Source organism: Excalfactoria chinensis, chromosome 18 (genome assembly GCF_039878825.1).
Source record: "Excalfactoria chinensis isolate bCotChi1 chromosome 18, bCotChi1.hap2, whole genome shotgun sequence".
NCBI lineage: Eukaryota > Metazoa > Chordata > Aves > Galliformes > Phasianidae > Excalfactoria > Excalfactoria chinensis.
Window position 1 is genome coordinate 6,996,933 of NC_092842.1, and position 18,087 is coordinate 7,015,019.

General features: G+C 46.1%; 2 protein-coding genes across 2 annotated transcripts in view; both read right to left on the bottom strand.

Annotated features, from left to right (window-relative positions):
- The window catches only part of TRAF1 (TNF receptor associated factor 1), a 112,438-nt gene that overhangs the window by 80,558 nt on the left and 13,793 nt on the right, over positions 1 to 18,087 (bottom strand). The gene's annotated exons all lie outside the window — the stretch shown is intronic.
- On the bottom strand, positions 34 to 15,185 carry RAB14 (RAB14, member RAS oncogene family). Its single transcript, XM_072352697.1, has 8 exons — positions 14,877 to 15,185; positions 7,352 to 7,410; positions 6,667 to 6,720; positions 5,052 to 5,229; positions 4,290 to 4,356; positions 3,361 to 3,448; positions 3,003 to 3,033; positions 34 to 2,147 (listed from the first exon to the last, which is right to left on the bottom strand). Exons 2-8 carry the CDS (start codon positions 7,401 to 7,403, stop codon positions 1,970 to 1,972), a joined length of 648 nt encoding a protein of 215 aa, XP_072208798.1. The 5' UTR covers positions 7,404 to 7,410; positions 14,877 to 15,185; the 3' UTR covers positions 34 to 1,969.

Consider the following 18,087-nt stretch of genomic DNA (forward strand, 5'->3'; position numbering starts at 1 on the left):
AGAAGTAGAGCAAGAAACACAAGGCACTGCAGGTTATCTAGATACAGGTACTTTATTTACAAATATTTAGATTAATAGCATTGTTACATCAAATGAGGAGTACAGCAGTCCAAACAAATCCTTTCTGTGACAGAAACAATAAGGCCTACTGTAACTTACTCTGGGAATACAGGTATTGCACCTCAACAAGCTGTAGTCATTAGAACATTTACTTCCAAACTTCATGGCAGCAGCAGGTCCTGGTCCCTGGGCAAACCCCGCTGTGGTACAACCTTGGTTTAAGCAGGACACATCAGCTGTAGAGCTCAAACATACCCATCTACTAAAGAATACTAGGTAAAAAAATCTAACCAGACAGAACAAAGGGACAGCGCACAAACAAGTTACCCAAATCCTATTGTCTGCACATTCCAGTTTTTTTGGCTTTTATTTAACATTGACTGTACAATACTCTGGTACCACTGTTGACTTACACATCTGAACAGCTTTAGTGTCTGGAGAAGGAATTTAAGACTACTTTGTATCTTAAGCACTGCAGTAAGACTAGAAGTTGGACAGCTGAGTGTGGTTAAACACTTACCCTTTCCTTTTGGAAACTGTATTCAATGTGTTCATAAATGAAGCTATAAGTGACATACAGTTCTGCATACAGTGACACATCCCAGTCCTGACACCACAGTAAACCCCACATGCAGGTTGTACACATGTGGGTTTACTGTCTCCCCTTTGTAGAAGCAGTACGTGTGCCATCGCAGGAAGGTGGCACCCTTCAAGAACTAACCTGCCCTGGCAGAAGCCCTCAGCTGTAGTGTTAAAATACAACAGTAGCTACAACTCCCTGGGGAACACAAGTTGCTCCGACTGTCCAGTTCAGTATCTGACCATTCAAAAGGTTAAAGGTATAAAAGCATAAGATGTGCAAGAGAACCAGCCTTGGTATACAAAGCAAGGCAGGTAACGAAGCCCAATAATGTGAAATGCTTACAGAAGAAAAAAGCAGGTTAGCACACTGCTGATTGCACAGAACAGGATTAATAACATGGCATAGAGATACCACAGTGCAAAGATGAAGGACAGATTCCACTAGTGTTAATTTCGACACTGGGATTCGAGTTCCCCCCAGCACAATGTCCACTGTCAACACCAAGGAGTGAAGCTGCTGTTAGTGAACTGCAGTTACACCTACGTCTGTACTGATGGGCGGTGTGGTCACATACAGGTCATACTGTACAAACTGATATTTTCTTATATACTGTTCTAATGCCAGTAATCATTTTCTTCATTAAAATCATATACACAGGTTGTATTTAACTGTTAGCTCAGTTCCTTCAAATTTTATACATATTTACGTTCTGTTAGCAAATGGATAAAAGTGGCAAAAAAGGATGTAAAGCTATGAGCACAAGAAGGAATGGTTCGTTTCCCTGTGCAAGTTGTACCCTCCTGCACCAGCCCCCCTGCCCCCAACATGCACAACCATGGGGAATTCTTTCAACAAAGCACATTGGGACGGAGCCCCTCTCTACCATCAGAAGTCATTTCACAGCAAAAAGAAGAAAAAAAAACCCAAAACTTATCCTTTCCTATGGACAGCTCTACACAGTTCAGAGGTGGGGAAGAAAGGCTGAAGAACCATAAAATTAAACCGTACAAGACAAAGCCCTGCAAAAGTGTAAAATCATGAGTCCAGCATCAGTGCTCGGTTTAAATTATGTATCTGTGACACTATCACAAGGACAATCAAGGAAAAAAAAAATTCTAGATTCACCATGCAGGAGAGGTTTTATTACTCTACTTGCCTTGGATAACCTGATTACATCTAAAGTTGTTTAGCAGTTTAGTACTGTGTTAAACTTGTTTCAGTTTTAATTAAACCCAATAAGATGTACAGAAGACAGGGAAGCAATCAAAAGCACTGCTCCCAACAGACAGAGGTGAAAGGTCAGAAATGAAGCCACGAAAGGGGTCACTAGCAGCCGCAGCCTTCTCTCTGGGGCTGGGGTTCGCTGGTTAGCCGCCCCCCCTGCGGAGCTGATGGTTTGTGCTGTACACCCGACTCTGCAGCGTTCAGATCCAGGCTTCCATCTTGGATATTCTGGTAGATTTTCTTGGCAGCCTCCAGGAAAGCATCCTCAACATTCTCTCCACTACAAGAAGAGCAGCAGGAGTTACATAGGTTACACTTCAGCAAAGAAACGCAGGTTGTACAGGCAGCTGGATGTCCTCGCTGCTTCTGTCTCAAGCAACAGAACTGGCAGTATTTAATAGCAGACATGCCATGAGGAATAACAGCCCGTCTGCAGGACAGTTTCTGACATGGTACCTGTCTCCAGCTGTTACATCCATTAGGAGCAGCCCTGAACACCACTCTGTGTCAGAACACTGAACGTCAGAAAAAAGCTACGGCACTGAGCTACGTGTCCAGAACAATTCTGAAAGGCCAAAAGACAGCGGAGCGATTGTTGGTCAAACTCATGTTGTTAGGAAGGTCTGTTACAACAGGTGCCAGCTGGAATATTCTGCAGCATCGCTGGAGATCCGACCCTTTGCATTCTGTCAGCCTCTCCAACCAACAGAGCCTACCAAGAGCACTGCATGACAACTCCTCTGTGAGGTCAGGAACTGAGCACTGCCTACAGAGCTTGAAACATCTGAGGGAAGTATCTGAGGGAAGTCATGCTCTTGGGAAGCACCATCCACATGTGCACACCCATCTGAGGCTGAGACAAGCTCTAACTAAAACAAACTGATTCAGCCTAAGTCTCCCTGAAACACAGCACAAGATCCAACTCCTCAATGACTTTTAAGTCAAAGCTGACATGAATTGAAACTGCTAGGCACACCTTACCTCAGGACAACCCCAGAGTTGTTGGTTTGGTGGGGTTTTTTGGTTATAAAACAGTGTTACACTTGAACCACCTCATGGCTGTATTTACTCATAAGCAATATTTCCTTTTAAACAGATAACATCCAATGCATTAATCTAGGTGGAAGTAACTTACGTTTTTGCACTTGCTTCAAGGAACAATAAACCTGTTCAGAAACAGAAATGTAACTGTCAGTCAACACATAACATGCTTAATATAGTCCCAAATAATCGTGTTATGGCATCCAGTCATGTGCAAGAGGCTGCTTTAGTACTCCATGAGATATTATGACAAAGCTGGGGCAGCATCAATACACAAGCTGATTTCCAAAGCTAAGCAGATGGAATAAATCCAGGCTGAGGCACCACAAGAGTTCATACATATAACAACTTGCCTTTGTAAGTGTGAGCCTGTATCTGCTAAGGGTGAGGGCACATTTTGGTATTGCTACAACATAGGAAACAACAGATCAAGAGGAAAAAGAAAAACACACCATTTTCTTCAGCAAATTGTTTGGCTTCTTCATATGTAACATCTCTCTGTGCTTCCAGATCTGCTTTATTTCCTATGAGGATTATCACCTAGTTCAGAAGAGAGAAAATTAGTCCGAGAAAAAGTTTATCAGCTGCTTCACTGTTACCCTCTTTACTATAAAAGATGGAAAATAAAACATTCAAAAAAAAGCACAACTGCAAATCTCATGTATCTTCAGGGCAGTGCTGCTCCAGCAGAGCCCTTTCATAGTCAAGAGCAGTTGCCAGCTGCTGTTCTCAAATTCTTTAAGCTGTTCTCATGAGATGAGGTCCTAAAAAGCCACAGTCCTACTCTGCAGTGCTGGGAGTTGTACTTCTCATGTTTAGCCAGCTGCTAATCCAGCCAGAATCTGTACAAGTTTTCTTTCATCGCAGCAGGGAATCTTCCCAACAGTCTGGTTCTAAAATACTTCGGAGTCATTCACAATGAGACTGAAGGACACCAGAACTGTTGTTTAGTCAGAGATGCAGAACCTCCTTCCCACCCCTCCAGAGATGGGACAGCTTTTGCTCAAGATTCAGTTTACGTTGCATTTCACCTCATTACCACCACAAGGCACCAAGAAGTGGTACCAGAAGTTAAGCTCTGTTCAGAGGTTACCATAATTCTGGTCACCAACAGCAGGAAAAAGGCCCACAAGAAGTAAAGCATGGCAGGATTTTTGGAATAAGCCATTGTTTTCCTGCACAAGAACCTCCATTTCTGCACTAACTGCAGTAAGGGAGGAGCTACTGATCTGCTGGGGACATTCAGAACCAAGTAGCTGAGAAACAGATGCAGTTTCTTTTAAAGAACACTGCGATCACTGCAGATGCTTTGGCCTAAGCCTTCCATCTCTTGCTTTGAGATAAACAATCTTGCTTTCAAGCTAAATAGAGCCCAACTTACAGTATTTGGATTGGTGAGATTCCTTGCATCTGTCAGCCAGCTGCTTAAGTGATTATATGTACTTCTTCTGCAAAGAATCAAGCGAGTACAGGTTTTAACTACAATATTTTTTAAACATTCAAGTGCCAGCAGCACAGTTAGCATCCATTAAGCACATCAACACATCGTACCTGCTCCTCTCCCCAGCTCCAGAAGCAGGGAGCAGCAGCATCTTGTTCAGACACGTACCAAGACTTCAAGAAAGCAACTTCCAAACCATAGAGCAACACAAACAAGGTGGAAGGACAAACCAATTCACACTTCAGTGTGTGGTGGTGTTACTCGTCACAAGGACAACGTTCATATTGTGTTATATAAAACACATTAAAGGATTTCCTGTCAGATACTGTTAGTACAGCAGTACAGCTCCGTACAGAGCCTTGGCAGCAAACAGCACATCACATCATTTGCTTTTGTATTTAAGCAAACAGGTGATACCTTTATGTATACAACAGATAAGAAGCACACAAAGAATATCAAAAACAGCCTTGATGCAAGATGAGGTGGGAAATGTAGGAAGGCAGAAGTATTTCATGTTACACATCTGATTTTAATTATTCTTTCAGAAGCATCTTTAATTTTCACTTGCAAATGGAGAACAGAACAGCTTCTGTGCCATCTCCTTTCATTGGAGAAGTCTCACTTCTGGGCATCTTCATGGGCTGCTCCTCCAATTCTCTCACATACACATAGTGATGATAGGGACAGCCAGCAGCACCTTACCTGGTAATGTCATAGACCATGAGAGCTCCTGCTGCTCCTCTGTAATAGCTTCGTGTGACAGCCCTGAATCTCTCTTGTCCTGCTGTATCCCAGATCTGTAGTTTAATTTTTTGGCCACTAACTTCAATTATCCTTGTGCCAAATTCAACACCAATTGTGTGGGGACAGTCCGCCATAACTGTCATGAAAAATAAGAGGGAAGATCAGATCTTTCTAGTGCACTGTTCCTGCTACAGAAATCTTCCTACTTCACCTTCCTGACATCTTGAACACCTTCCTTCTTGAAGGCCTTCTTACAGCTACAGTTACTGAACTGTATCACTTAATGAATTATTTCCTGGACTGCTGCTTTAAGAAGATCCCTTGCCTTCCCCAGTGCATTTCTAACTGACTCCATGTATATCAGGAAGTATCAAGTCAGTTGATCCTCAGCCCTGTCCCTGCAGAAATGGTTAAGTATTTTAACACAGTAGGATAAGGAAACTTTAGAGAACTACCAAGACTGAGTTAAAAGCTTGAAACAGTTGAGAAACAAGTACTCAAGTTGGCTCAGACTGAGTAAAGTCTGTGATCATACAGAAAGAGTCAATGTAATGCACAATTATCATACAGCCAATCAAATGCTAAAAGGCATCTGATTGATTACAATAAATCCATCCTAAGATGCTCATCTTCACAAGCAGTGAAGAAAACAGAGAAAGGTTGAACACCACCTTTATTCAAGAGTCCCACAGCAGAGATGTTTTATAAATCAGCTTGTTTGGCTGTAGCCCTTCTACATAACACACTGTAAGAACAAGTCACTGCCTGTTCATAAAGGGAACCATATGCAAAGCAGCACTTACACAAGTGGGTTTTCTGTGGTTTGGATTCAAAGCAGCAGTTAAAAATTCACTTCCTACTACAAAACAGGAACATTTAATCTGCAGCATGCACAGTTACTGCACATCTAGAGTAGTGCAAGAGAAAGACCAGCTCCGTACTAACAGAAAGCTACAGACTTGTCCACTGAGCGTGAGCTACATGGGAAGTCGTAAGAGTTTGGAACAGCCACTGCAAACTCAGTACAATGCACATTAGTAGGAAGAGCTGAAGCTGATTCTTAGTTAGCTGTGATAGCGTACATGAAGAAATATTACAGTTGAGATGGAATGCTGAAAGCCTTGAACAGCATCACGCAGGAGCAGTCCTAGTGCCATGAGTCACAGCAGCTACAGAGAATGACAATGCTTAAATCTGCAGTCCGTGAAAAGAGAACCCCCCACCCCTTTAAGTACTTTTAAAACCTACAGCTGTGTTTAAAGCCATACCAATATTAAATACACACAAAGTTTAGACAATAAATCTCACTGCCTCCTATCACAATTCCCTGGGAAAGCTGTGAAAACACATGTATTCTTCCCACTCTTGGACAGGACTAACATCATTCTTGCTATTACTACAGCAGCATTTCATTTCTATAATTGCAGAAGACAAAACAGAAGTCTGACCAAGCACCGTACAAACCTCCCCATGTTAAGATATACATCAAGCTCACCTATGACAGAAGCAGAAAGGCAGGAAAGAGAGATGAAGTACACCAGTTTCAATGAACACTGTGTACTGAAATACTCACATTTCTTTTCCGTGAATTGGTGAAGCAAACAGGACTTTCCTACACCCATGTCCCCTGTTACAGAAAGAGCAGTTAAAGCAGACACCGTGTTGTCACAACAAGCATTCTGCTCATCCCACACAACACACACACATGGAAAGGCAGATGTTCCTTTCCCAGGTCTAGCATGCAACTTCCTTGCTTCCCACACCTGGCTACAGCCTTCAAGATTTATCAGTGTTACAGCCACACTATAATTTTGGTTGCAGGTACAGAGCTGCAAGCAAGGGTGGAGCAGAAAATACACAAGTGACGATAACTGCATTACTGACTTTACACTTGTGTTTCACAAGGTCAAACTAAGGCTGACCTGCAAGAAACTGAAGCACAACACACTGGGTGCTCGCCCTCCTCCTGTGTTACTTGCAAATGCAAGTAGAGGCTATCAAAAATATGGATAACCAACCAGCCCCACTCCCAGTCCACCTGGCAGCAATCGCAGCAGCACTGAAAGCATCTGCATTCATTTTTATCAGCTGCTAAAGCTTTAGGGCAAATGTGGTGATCTATGAGGGACTGAGGCAGGATGAGGAACTACTCAAAGAGCTAATACTATACAGCAAGCAACATGAAACAGAAGTCAACAGCAGTTTGGAGGCATGCTGTTACACACAGATACTGGCACAAACATTATCTTAGTACTTACCAATAATGATGTACTTAAAGATGTAGGAATAGTTGTAAGGTGCAGTTGCCATCGTGGCACTGAAAAACAAAAACAGAATATATCAGAACTGCTACTTATTTGAACTGAACCCATTTCAGCCAATTGAGCCAAGGAAAAGAAAGGAAAAAATACCACCTTCCCTCCCCCCAGCCATCTCCTCATTCACAGTTCAACTGTCCCAGCATTCAGCAGAACTCCCATACCATGTGCTCGGAAATCCCATCAGCAAGAACTCTGAACAGAAGCAGGTTCTTAGTACTGACACCCATTCAGTATCATCAGGAAAACCTTTCAGCCACTGAAGGGCTCCAGCAGGTTCTTGGTTTAAATGATCACCGAGTTGAACAGCACTCTGTAACTCAATAGCTGATGGGAGCTGGAAATAAAGCCTGACTCCAAAAAGCAATTATCACAAAAGGTTTTATAAAACCAGTGGTTTGGAACAATGACCAGACACTTCTGGGACTTGCAACAGAAACAAACAGCACAGTTTGCATTAAACAGCTAAGAATTAAGATGGCACAGGAATGCTGCAGCAGCATTGAATGCAGTCTGTACATCAGTGAAGCAGCCCAAGTCAGAGAGAAGATGCTCAGGGAACCAGCCATCACATCTGTGGCTCCGCCTGCAGAGCATGATCACCCCAAAGCTTCACAACCCTTTTGTTTCTTTGTTTTAAGCAGCACAGCTCACTGATCTTATAGGATTTATTCACTAATCTTTGCTCTGTGGAGGATTTAAATGATAGTGTTAAAATTTGTTTGGGATAAATACTTTCAACACTGCAGTTTTCCTACATGTAGGAGGAATTAGAAGCGGCCTCAGCTGTGTAAACTGACTTATCACTGCTGTATCACATAAGCAGGATTACAAGTCTACACTGCTCAGATTTATTATTTTTGCCATCTCAGAGCAAAATGACGGCTTTTGTGCCAGACTTTAATTTAAACAAGATGTAAGTGCCATCATTTAAGCAAACAGGAAGTTTCTATTAGGAATTCACCATTTCCTTTCCTGCTCCTGCATGGCAGATAGCCAGCCATTAGCAAAACTGCACTCCTCACAGACAACATGGCCCCAGCCTAGGAAGGTACTTCCAGTCATGCGTCATCCACATGACAAACCAAAGCAGTGCTGCAAAGAAGTGAAAACAAAGAAACTTGCAAGCCTGTACCTTTTTCAGAAGCAAGTAGTGTTTCCTCAGCCAGCATTGCTCCATAGCTGTGAATCACTGCCTTAAGAAAGGTGACTGCCCACAAACCTCACTCTCAGGGCACAGGCTGACAGCCACTGCTCCACACAGCAGAGGTTTAAAGCAAACACTCCTATCTAGACCTTGGAGGAGAACAACTCCAAGGGGAAGGTGAGAAACATTGGCCACGTGCCAGCTGCTGATCTGCACCTTTCCGTTGTGTTTTCCTCAAGATACAGGGGTTCCAGAGGCCTTCTAGCTCAAGCAGCAAGCAAAATACCTCCATTAAGTCCTATACAGACACATACTGTTTTATTAATTTTATTAATGTAAATGCTACATAGTAAGCAACAACAACAGAAAAGTCTTGGACAGTCATTCTAGTCCATGTTGGTAAAACCAGAATTCCCAACTGCACGGTTCCAAGAACCATCATTTCCATCAAGTCAAGGTGATTTTACATCAACTTCTCCCACAGCCGCAGAGAAAATGGCACACGGACACCCCACACCTCTGTCACCCCCAGGCCCCGCTCCAGCACAGCAGCTCACAGAGCTTTCCAGCACTGCACAGCAGCACAGCTCACATTCCTGGTTTCAGATGTGCCGCCCCAACCTGCCATCCAGCGAGTCAACAACTACAGCCCATGTTTCCTACAGTGAAAGACTCCAGAGCTACAGTGTCAACTTCAGTACACACACACTGGTTGTTTCCAGCACTGACAAAGAAAGACAAGTAACTACATTGGAGACTTCAACGTTCAGGAGTTACTGCAGAAACAGCGTATACTTCAGAACATCCAAATGTATCTTCCCCTGTCCCTCCTCTCCACCTGCCCCAGATACACCTGCTGACCCATTGCACTACTTCTAACTGCTCTGCTGCAGTTCATTCTGATGGCAGACAAGGCTAAACCAGAGCACTATGAGGCACGGAAGTGAATACAATTTTAAAATAAAAAAGAGCTTAAATAGACCAACTTATATTTGCAAATCCTTTGGGAAGATAGCAGAAATGCAATATTCCACCCCAAAGACAACACATGCTACAGCCACAACATAAAGCTGACGTGACTGAAAGCACCTAGTTTGACAGCTCAGCACCCTGTTAAGGCTATCTATCAACCTACATAGGCTCTCTGAAGGGAAAAAGGAGCTACCCACACAGCTGTGAGATCCGTCCTGAGCAAACCCCTCTGTCCCCCTCACACAGCACCCCCTGGCTAAGGAATGCTGAGTACTCATACTCCATTTTAGTGCTTCCAAACACCTGACAATAACACAGTGCACAAGGAAGAGGTCACACTGCCTTTGCTTTGAAGAAGCAGTGCTGGAAGGTAGAAGCCTTTTTATTAAAAGCAGGGACAGACTGGGAGCTGTGCAGGCTGTGGCACAAAATCTGGAAAGAGCCCTTACTGCTAAATATACCGCTCTGTTTACTTGACACCATTTCTACTTGCTGAGCTATGCCAACTTTCAATACACTCCTTACTTAAAGAGGTCTGCAACTGCACTATTTCGATATGAAAGAAACTGTCACTGCTTTGTAACATCTGCATCAAAATCAGTTCCCACTTCAAAGCAAGAGTTAGAAAACCACATCCTGCACTTGGTAACAAAGCCTGCTAAGAAATGGGTTGGAAAGGCCAACTACCTTCAAGCCATGTCTCACTGTGAGAACATCACCTTCACTCTTGGTGAGATGAGGCTGCTCTGAGAGAGACCACAGAGCTCAGTGCGTGCAGCCAGAGCCAGCGAGCCCCTTCCCCAGCTCAAAGACATGGTGAGAAATGCACTGACCTGATGAGCCCAGACCTCTCAAGTTCCATGCAGCTCCTGGGGAGGTTATGACAGCGTACGGCTGACATTTACTGAATGCTCATGGAGACTCCAGCCTTAAGCAGCTGAGTTAAACAGATACTCAAAGAAAAGCAATGCATCAATGCAAAGCCTGTTCCAAGGGTCCGCTACAGACAAGATGCTAAAACATCCCAAATGATACCTCAGCATTAAACTGACATCCCAGTTTGTTTGGCCTTTTACCCCAATATAGATAAATCACACAGCAGAAATGAACATACTAGAGGAGATGTGCTTACTGTCTGTAACTCTGGGATTAAACTATTCCACCTTGCAGCTAACAGCACATAATCGCCTTCACAGAGCAGAACCTCGCTAGTAACCACATCCCAAACTTCTCACAACTTCACACCGTTTCTTTGTTTCACTAACTGGACACACATAACAATCCCTGCTGGAACACAACCAAGTTCTGAAAATAAAGCTGGATCAGAAGTGTGCAACATACAGGAAAAGAAATAAACCCATGACAACACAGAAGTCACTGAGAATGCAGCCTTAGGAAACCTCCAAGCTCAGCATTCGCTACAGGCAAAAGGAGGAAGTCCAGACAAGAAGAACTCAGTAACCACAAAAAATGTTAGCTACATGCTAATGCAGAGGGTTCGTGTATTGTCAATAGAATCAGTTATCTGTAGAAAATGGTGTCTTACACCCCTTCACAGCCATCTGCTCCCTGTTATATTCCCAATATAGGGGTTCAGAGTTTGCCTCCCTGGTGAGGAGTGGTGGCAGAAGGAACTGCAGGACTGAAGGAGTCACAGCCAAGCCTGCACAACCTACCTTCAGCCACAGCTGATGTTATACAACACGCCAAAGTTAACCAGCCATCCATTCACTGGTAACAGAAAGCAGAAGTCGTTTTGTCTGGGAGTGTGCTCTGCCTGCCATCTTTCTTCCAGGAAAATGTGCCAACTCAGAACAAGTTCCAGCTCCCTTTCCCGAGGTAATGCTTCCACAGAGCTCAGAGCGTTATTTCAGGGTGGCAACTAGCCAGAGGATCATGCTGCACTGTACACAGATCTTTGCTAGCTTCAAACCCTGTACGATTAATTTCTGTGTCACAATTAGGACAGGAATTTTTACCATGTGTCACCGTAATCCATTTTCCATACATCTTCTCTACCTCTTTATAATAAGAGAAGGCAGCCTTAACAAGATATTGGTGACAATGGTATTTCTTCCTCTAAAGAAGCACCATGCCAGTATTTTCACATCCAAAACTGTTTCAAACACCAGCATCTACCAATATAAACTGAGATAAGGTGGTTTGTTCTTATTATGAGTTTTATGGCAATGCACCCAGAATGAATTGTTAGCATCATACCCGTACCAGCTGTCACGAGGCCCATGCAGCTCCTCCTAGCCCAACTCAGGGACACAGCCAATTAGGTCTTCAATAAGAATCATTTGCATAGAGAATCTTCACAACTTTATGCTAAGTAAGAATCTGTGTGTTATTAGGAAGGACTGGAACCTGTCATCACTGCATGTGCTGAATACCATTACCTGCTCAGCCCACACAGAGATGATACCTCAGCCTCAGGATGGTCTCAATATTACAGGCTCTCCTTAAAAACATACCACTGCAGCCAGACAACCACTTCAGTTAGTCTGGAGCCAGAGAGACTGGTATTTTACCTGGCCACCCCGGTGGTTTGGGGCATTCCTCATGGATGTACTTCAGCAAAGGAACCTCAGAGGTCAAGTTCAGTCCCACCTCTATAGAGGAGAATGCCACCACATCATCACTTCCCAAAACCACAACTCTTTAAGAGCGAGCAGTACTTGCATTTGTTCTAAATCTTCACACAAAATGAATGGGTTGTGTGACTCTGTGATAACCTTCCTTCTCTGCATATGAACTTGGGCATCAACTTGCACTGAATGCTAAGAACAGTAGGGGACAAAGGATGGAAATCCAGGGAAACAATTGTTTCAGCTTATACTATTCCTCTGATGAAGACTTTTGTCAAGCACACAAAGCAGGGCAGTGTAAATGGGATCTTCCTTTAGCTTGCTGCTGGAAGCACAGTCTGTAATTGCACCACTTGTGGTCTTCTGTAACATCACACTGTGTGTGACAATGGAAGGTAGTAACGGTTTTATCATCAATTAATACACCCAAGTGGTGAATCCCCATCAGTCAGCTGTCTATAGGAAGCTACAGGGTACCACTGAACTTCATTGTTGTTCTACTACCCTCATGCACCAAGGACATTCAGATGTTCCTAAATATACAAACATCTTAGCCCTCATAAACAGAATGGCCTAACAGCCACCACTAATTCCCCTTGGTTCTTATTTTTGTATGTTCATCTGTAAAGAGCCCAACATGTAAGGCTGATCCCAAAGAAGTGCCATTAGCAGCCTGCTAGCAGCTTGTGCTCTCATAACATCACTTCTTGCTGGCCAGTTCCTTACTCATTTCTCAGTTCTTCCAGAGTCATCCTCTCTAGTGCCTCTGACTGGACTTTGCTAAAGAACCTGATACAGCACAGGATGATAGATCTGGCTGAAGTGGTCTTCAATCAGAGCTAGTCTATCAGAGTGGTCTATCAGAGCTAGCAGTCAGGAAGGCCTCTCATAATCTGCTTCTGAAGACCACTCTGCAGCTCCTCATTTCTCACACATCCAGTTATTCTCTCTAGAAACGCAAAAGGCCAGCACTGCTGTGCTGAGTCTGGTGAGCTTGCAGTTGAGCAGGACCTTCTTCCAGTTGTTTTTGAAGGAATATATTTGATATATACAATAGTTCATGATCCCATTACATACACTTACTAGGCCTCAGACCGAGTTAGGGTTTTGGAAGAACCCACAGGCCAAGCACTTTAAAATAAAGTATCACACCACCACCACTTTTTGATCCACCTCAACAGCTGTCCAGCTGCACACACTGTGGTGGCGAAACCCTTTAACAGTTTCACTCTACCAAGCTCTGCCATCTTGTTTCCACAGCTTCCTACACTTAGATGCAGACCTCACTTCTGTATTCGCACATCCTCACTTATCCTATTCTCCTCTTCCTATAAGAGGCTCCCACCTGTAACACATACTCACGCTGGAGGCAGAGGAGTGAAGTTCCAGAGATCTCAGTTGAGCTTAGGGTCAGTACATACAAAAACCAGGAGATACTGTCAGATCGTAAATCAGAGCAGCATGCAACTGAGAGCCATTACCTTGGGGAGGAAGGGGAAACAGTTTCAAAGAAACACTGAGGTCCACCTCCTTTGTTGCAGAAACATACAGCAAAGCCAGAAACAATCCTCAGTTCCATTTGATGCACATGAGCAAGCAAGCAGCTTCAGAAGTTCAATTTACATTCTGAATCCCAGCACCGCCAGTATAACAGGTTTGTTTTCTAACTGCTGTCCTTCACAATCCCACTCTTTTTTTTCTTTTGCAGTCCTTAAAACATACATATAAAGAGCCTCTTCCTTCAACTCAGTTTCATGACTTGTTCAAATCCCTACAGGAAACTACTAAATTCTTTGTTAAATTATATTAGGCTACATGATAATTATTTTCCAAGCCCCTCAGGACTGGGATTTCCTTCCTATTCCCAAGCGATGCCCAAGAACAAGAAGCCCTCAGTCCTAACCGTGACAGAAAGATCCCAAGACAAACATCCCACACCACAACGCAGGGTAACCATAAGAGCTACATTTCGGACTCGAGGTTCAAAGTGATTTAGGAGCTGAACAACCTGCACACAGGAGTGCTTCTACACCTGCAAAAATCACAGCAGCACAGAGTCTCTGCACTCAAGAGTCCTCATCTAGGAACCTCCAGAGCAATGCAGCCACGACAAATCCTGTCATAGACATGTTTTCCCTGCAAGGACAAAGCAGTATAATTTCAATTCCAGGCAAAGCGATGTAATGCAAATAGGTGAAAGCAAGTAACTGCTGCTTTGGCAGCAGAAGCACTGACAAAAGGAAACGGAGCTGTTGCTTCCTCAGATAGGAAGTAGCATAGATTCACTCCACCCGCACCCCAAGAGTTATTTTTCTGTCTAAGTTCATCACAACAGGACAAGCAGAGATAACACCGCAAATCAGCCACATTGTGTAACACACGCATACGGCAACCACACTGCAGCAATTACCGAGCTCCCATACACGCTCATATACACCCAATGTGCTCCGGCACCCGGCGATGGCGCGGTGCAGAGAGGCGGCGGCCGGTAGCACACAGCGGCCTGGGCCTGCTCCCGGCTTCGGCCCGCCCGCCTCACCTCCCAGGCCCCACGGCCCTCCGCCCTGAGCCGCCGCCGCCCGCCCGAGCGCGTCCCGCAGCGCCGTGTGCGGCAGAGCCACAAACAGAACCGGGCGGCCCGACCAGCCCCGCGCACAGCGCCGGGAGGACGCGGAGCCACGTAAGGCCGCGCTGCCGCCCAGCCAGCACCGCGGGGCCTGGTGCTCCGTGCCGCCCCTCCCCAGCTCCTCCTCACCTGGGCTCAGGGAGCGTGTGGCTGTACAGCGTGGTTTTACCGGCGGCAGCCCGGTCCCCCTACGGGCTCTGGAGCGCTCTGCTCGTGCTGGGCAGCGGCCGGGCCGGGTCCCCACCTCGCTCCGGCGCTCCCTCAGGCTCTGCTCCGCTGGCTCCACTGCGCCCCCATCACCCCCCTTATCCAAGATGGCGGCGCCCCTCGCACGGGGTTTCCCCTCCCACTCTCGACGGGCTGCGGGGCTGCACAAAGGTGGGCGCGAGAAGGAGCCAATGGCGGGAAAAGCTCCGCCTCCCGCCGGCGTCGCGGGGCGGAAAAGGAAGGGCGCCAGGCGGCCGCGCGCGCGCACGCAGTTCCCGCCCCGCGCCTGGCGCGCGCCGAGGGGTGGGCGGGAACGCGGCGGGCGGGGCGGGGCGGGAGCTTCTCCTCAGGAGGTGGTGCCGCCTCCTCGGCTGCGCTGGGCTCCGAGGCCGCAGGGCTGTGCTGGCAGGGCGGCGTCTCGCTCTGCCGGCTGCGTGTGAGGGGAAATGTAGCAGCCCCTGCGGACACGGACACGCGAGGCGCTGTGCGAACATCACAGCTTGTGGGAATCAACTGAGATTAAATCTGTGTTCAGGAGATGAAACGGGCAATAAAAATACCACAAGATTCTGCTTATCTCTAATCGCATAAACTCGATTCTCACCCCAGCTTACAGAACTGAGAAATGACAGAGGTTTTTCATATTAAAATAGCTTTGGGTGTTCCCAGTTAAGACCGGTGGAGTTCCAGGCTGACGTGGTTCCTTCAGGGAACTCCTAAGTGACCGCTTTCCATGCATCCCCCCTCCCTGGGGATCACTCAGCTTAATCCAAATAGTAAATATATCGGTAGGAAGGTACACAATCTACCAGCGATCTGCTACAGCCGTATTATTACTCTCTGCTCACCTTCATCCACAGCTCTTCTTGTCGGGTTCTTACCTTTCAGATAGGTAACGCTGCGCAACAGCGGCGTTTTCAAGTTTAGCAGCACCATATATGGAGGGATTTGAACGAGAAAAATAGGTCAAAACGAGTCAGTAAGGATGATCTGAGTCAGTAAGGGTGATTTCCACAAGAGGGAGTCGTTAAACACAAAATGATCGGGCTATTTTGACACCGTTACAGCCTGGTTTTCTGTCTGTCAAACACCCCGGTGCCTTGACACGCTCGGTATTCCTCCACATATTACCGACATGAACTAGAAATCTTTTTTCTATAAAGAAGATGATTTTCAAAGGTCTTTAAGTTATGAATTGTTAAAACACCTCACGAAGATCCCCTGGGTGTGTTTTTAATGCTCAGCCTGGGTAGTGCAGCCGAACGACGTGAGCTGTTGTGTTTCTACGCGATGGAAGCTCCGCTTATCGCTGCCGACCCGGCAGGATCGCAGCCTGCAGAGGCCGTGAGGAGCCGGTCGGCCGCATTTCTTCTTTCCCAGCGACAATTCCGAGCAGTCCCGGCCCTTTCGCTGCACCCTGAGCTGCCATTGGCTTCCCTGCAGGACTGAGAGATGCCACAGCCCCGATCTGAGCCGCTCCCCTAACAGAGCATAGCCCAGGACACGCACTGCTCCCTCCTGTGGCCGCGGATATCTTCAGGATTACTCAGCAGCTCTCCGAACCACCTCAGCGTGAGGGCCGGCTTGAGCAGAAGACGCTTTAATCCTGAACAGGGTGAAAAGTAGCTTTAGAATACGCGAGTAATCATTGTTACTTCTTATTTGCTACAAAGAAAGTCGGAAGCCGTTCTCAAACCACAACCGAGGACATCTTTTTCACCTGAAACTAGAACTTTGTGACATATTTGTGACTGGAGAGCTGGGCTGAAGCCAACGGGATAAGGTTTAACAAGACCAAATGCCGGGTCCTGCACTTTGGCCACAACAAGCCCAGGCAGCGCTACAGGCTTGGGGCGGAGTGGCTGGAGGACTGTGTTGAGGAAATGGACCTGGGGGTATTGACTGATGCTCGGCTGAACATGAGCCCACAGTGTGCCCGGGTGGCCATGAAGGGCAATGGCATCCTGGCTTGCATCAAAAACAGTGTTACTAGCAGGAACAGGGAGGTAATTGTCCCCCTGTACTCGGCATTGGTGCGGCCGCACCTTGAGTACTGTGTTCAGTTTTGGGCCCCTCACTGCAAGAAAGACATTGAGGCCCTGGAACGTGTTCAGAGGAGGGCTATGAAACTGGTGAGGGGTCTGGAGCACAGGCCTTATGAGGAGAGGCTGAAGGAGATGGGAATGTTCAGCCTGGAGAAGAGGAGGCTCAGGGGAGACCTTATAGATCTCTATAACTTCCTGAAGGGAGGTTGTGGTGAACTGGGGGTCGGCCTCTTCTCTCGTGTAGACAGTGATAGAACTAGAGGGAATGGTTTCAAGCTGCGACAAGGGAGGTTCAGGCTGGACATTAGGAAGTATTTCTTCTCAGAAAGGGTAGTCAGGCACTGGAATGCACTGCCCAGGGAGGTGGTGGAGTCACCAGCCATGGGAGTGTTCAAGAAACATTTGGATGTTGCGTTGAGGAATATGGTTTAGCTGGGAAGTATTGGTGATGGTTGGACTGGATGATCTTTGAGGTCCAACCTTGAAAATTCTGTGATTCTGTGATATTTCATACCAGACTGCTGGCATTTGTCAGATGAGCTAAAAGGCAATGCAGACTCGCCTTAAAGGGTTCGGTTTTGAATCACATTCCAGAGAAGTGGATAATGGCATCTTTGCTGCTTTGCTCCTCGTGTCCTTGTGAGCACATGAAAGCTTGCAAAAGTTTCTTAAGAGCAGCGATTGAGAAAAGGCTGACTGCAGCTCATTCCTTCTGAACATCTGGGCAGAACCCGACAGCTGTCATTAAATCCCACTAACTTGGTTAACAATAGCAGGCGGCTGGAGATGAAACACTGCCTTATCGTCCCACCCTTCCCTGTGGGTTTCTGCCAGGTCAGTGCAGCCTGCGCTTGGAACCCATTTCTGCATGCCTCTGTCTGCAGGCTGGCATTAAAGAGCAGCACCCAGACGTTCTGCTCCCTGAAGTATTGCTCCCAGATTTACTTTTTCTTACCACAAAGCCTAGGAAAATATAAAGCCTTGGAGTTAACGCAGCTGATAGAAGGTTTGTGGATGCTGCTGTCCTCAGAGGAGCGTACAAACTGTCTGCAGTGACAGAGGAGGCCCAGTGGGTAATGGAGAGCACA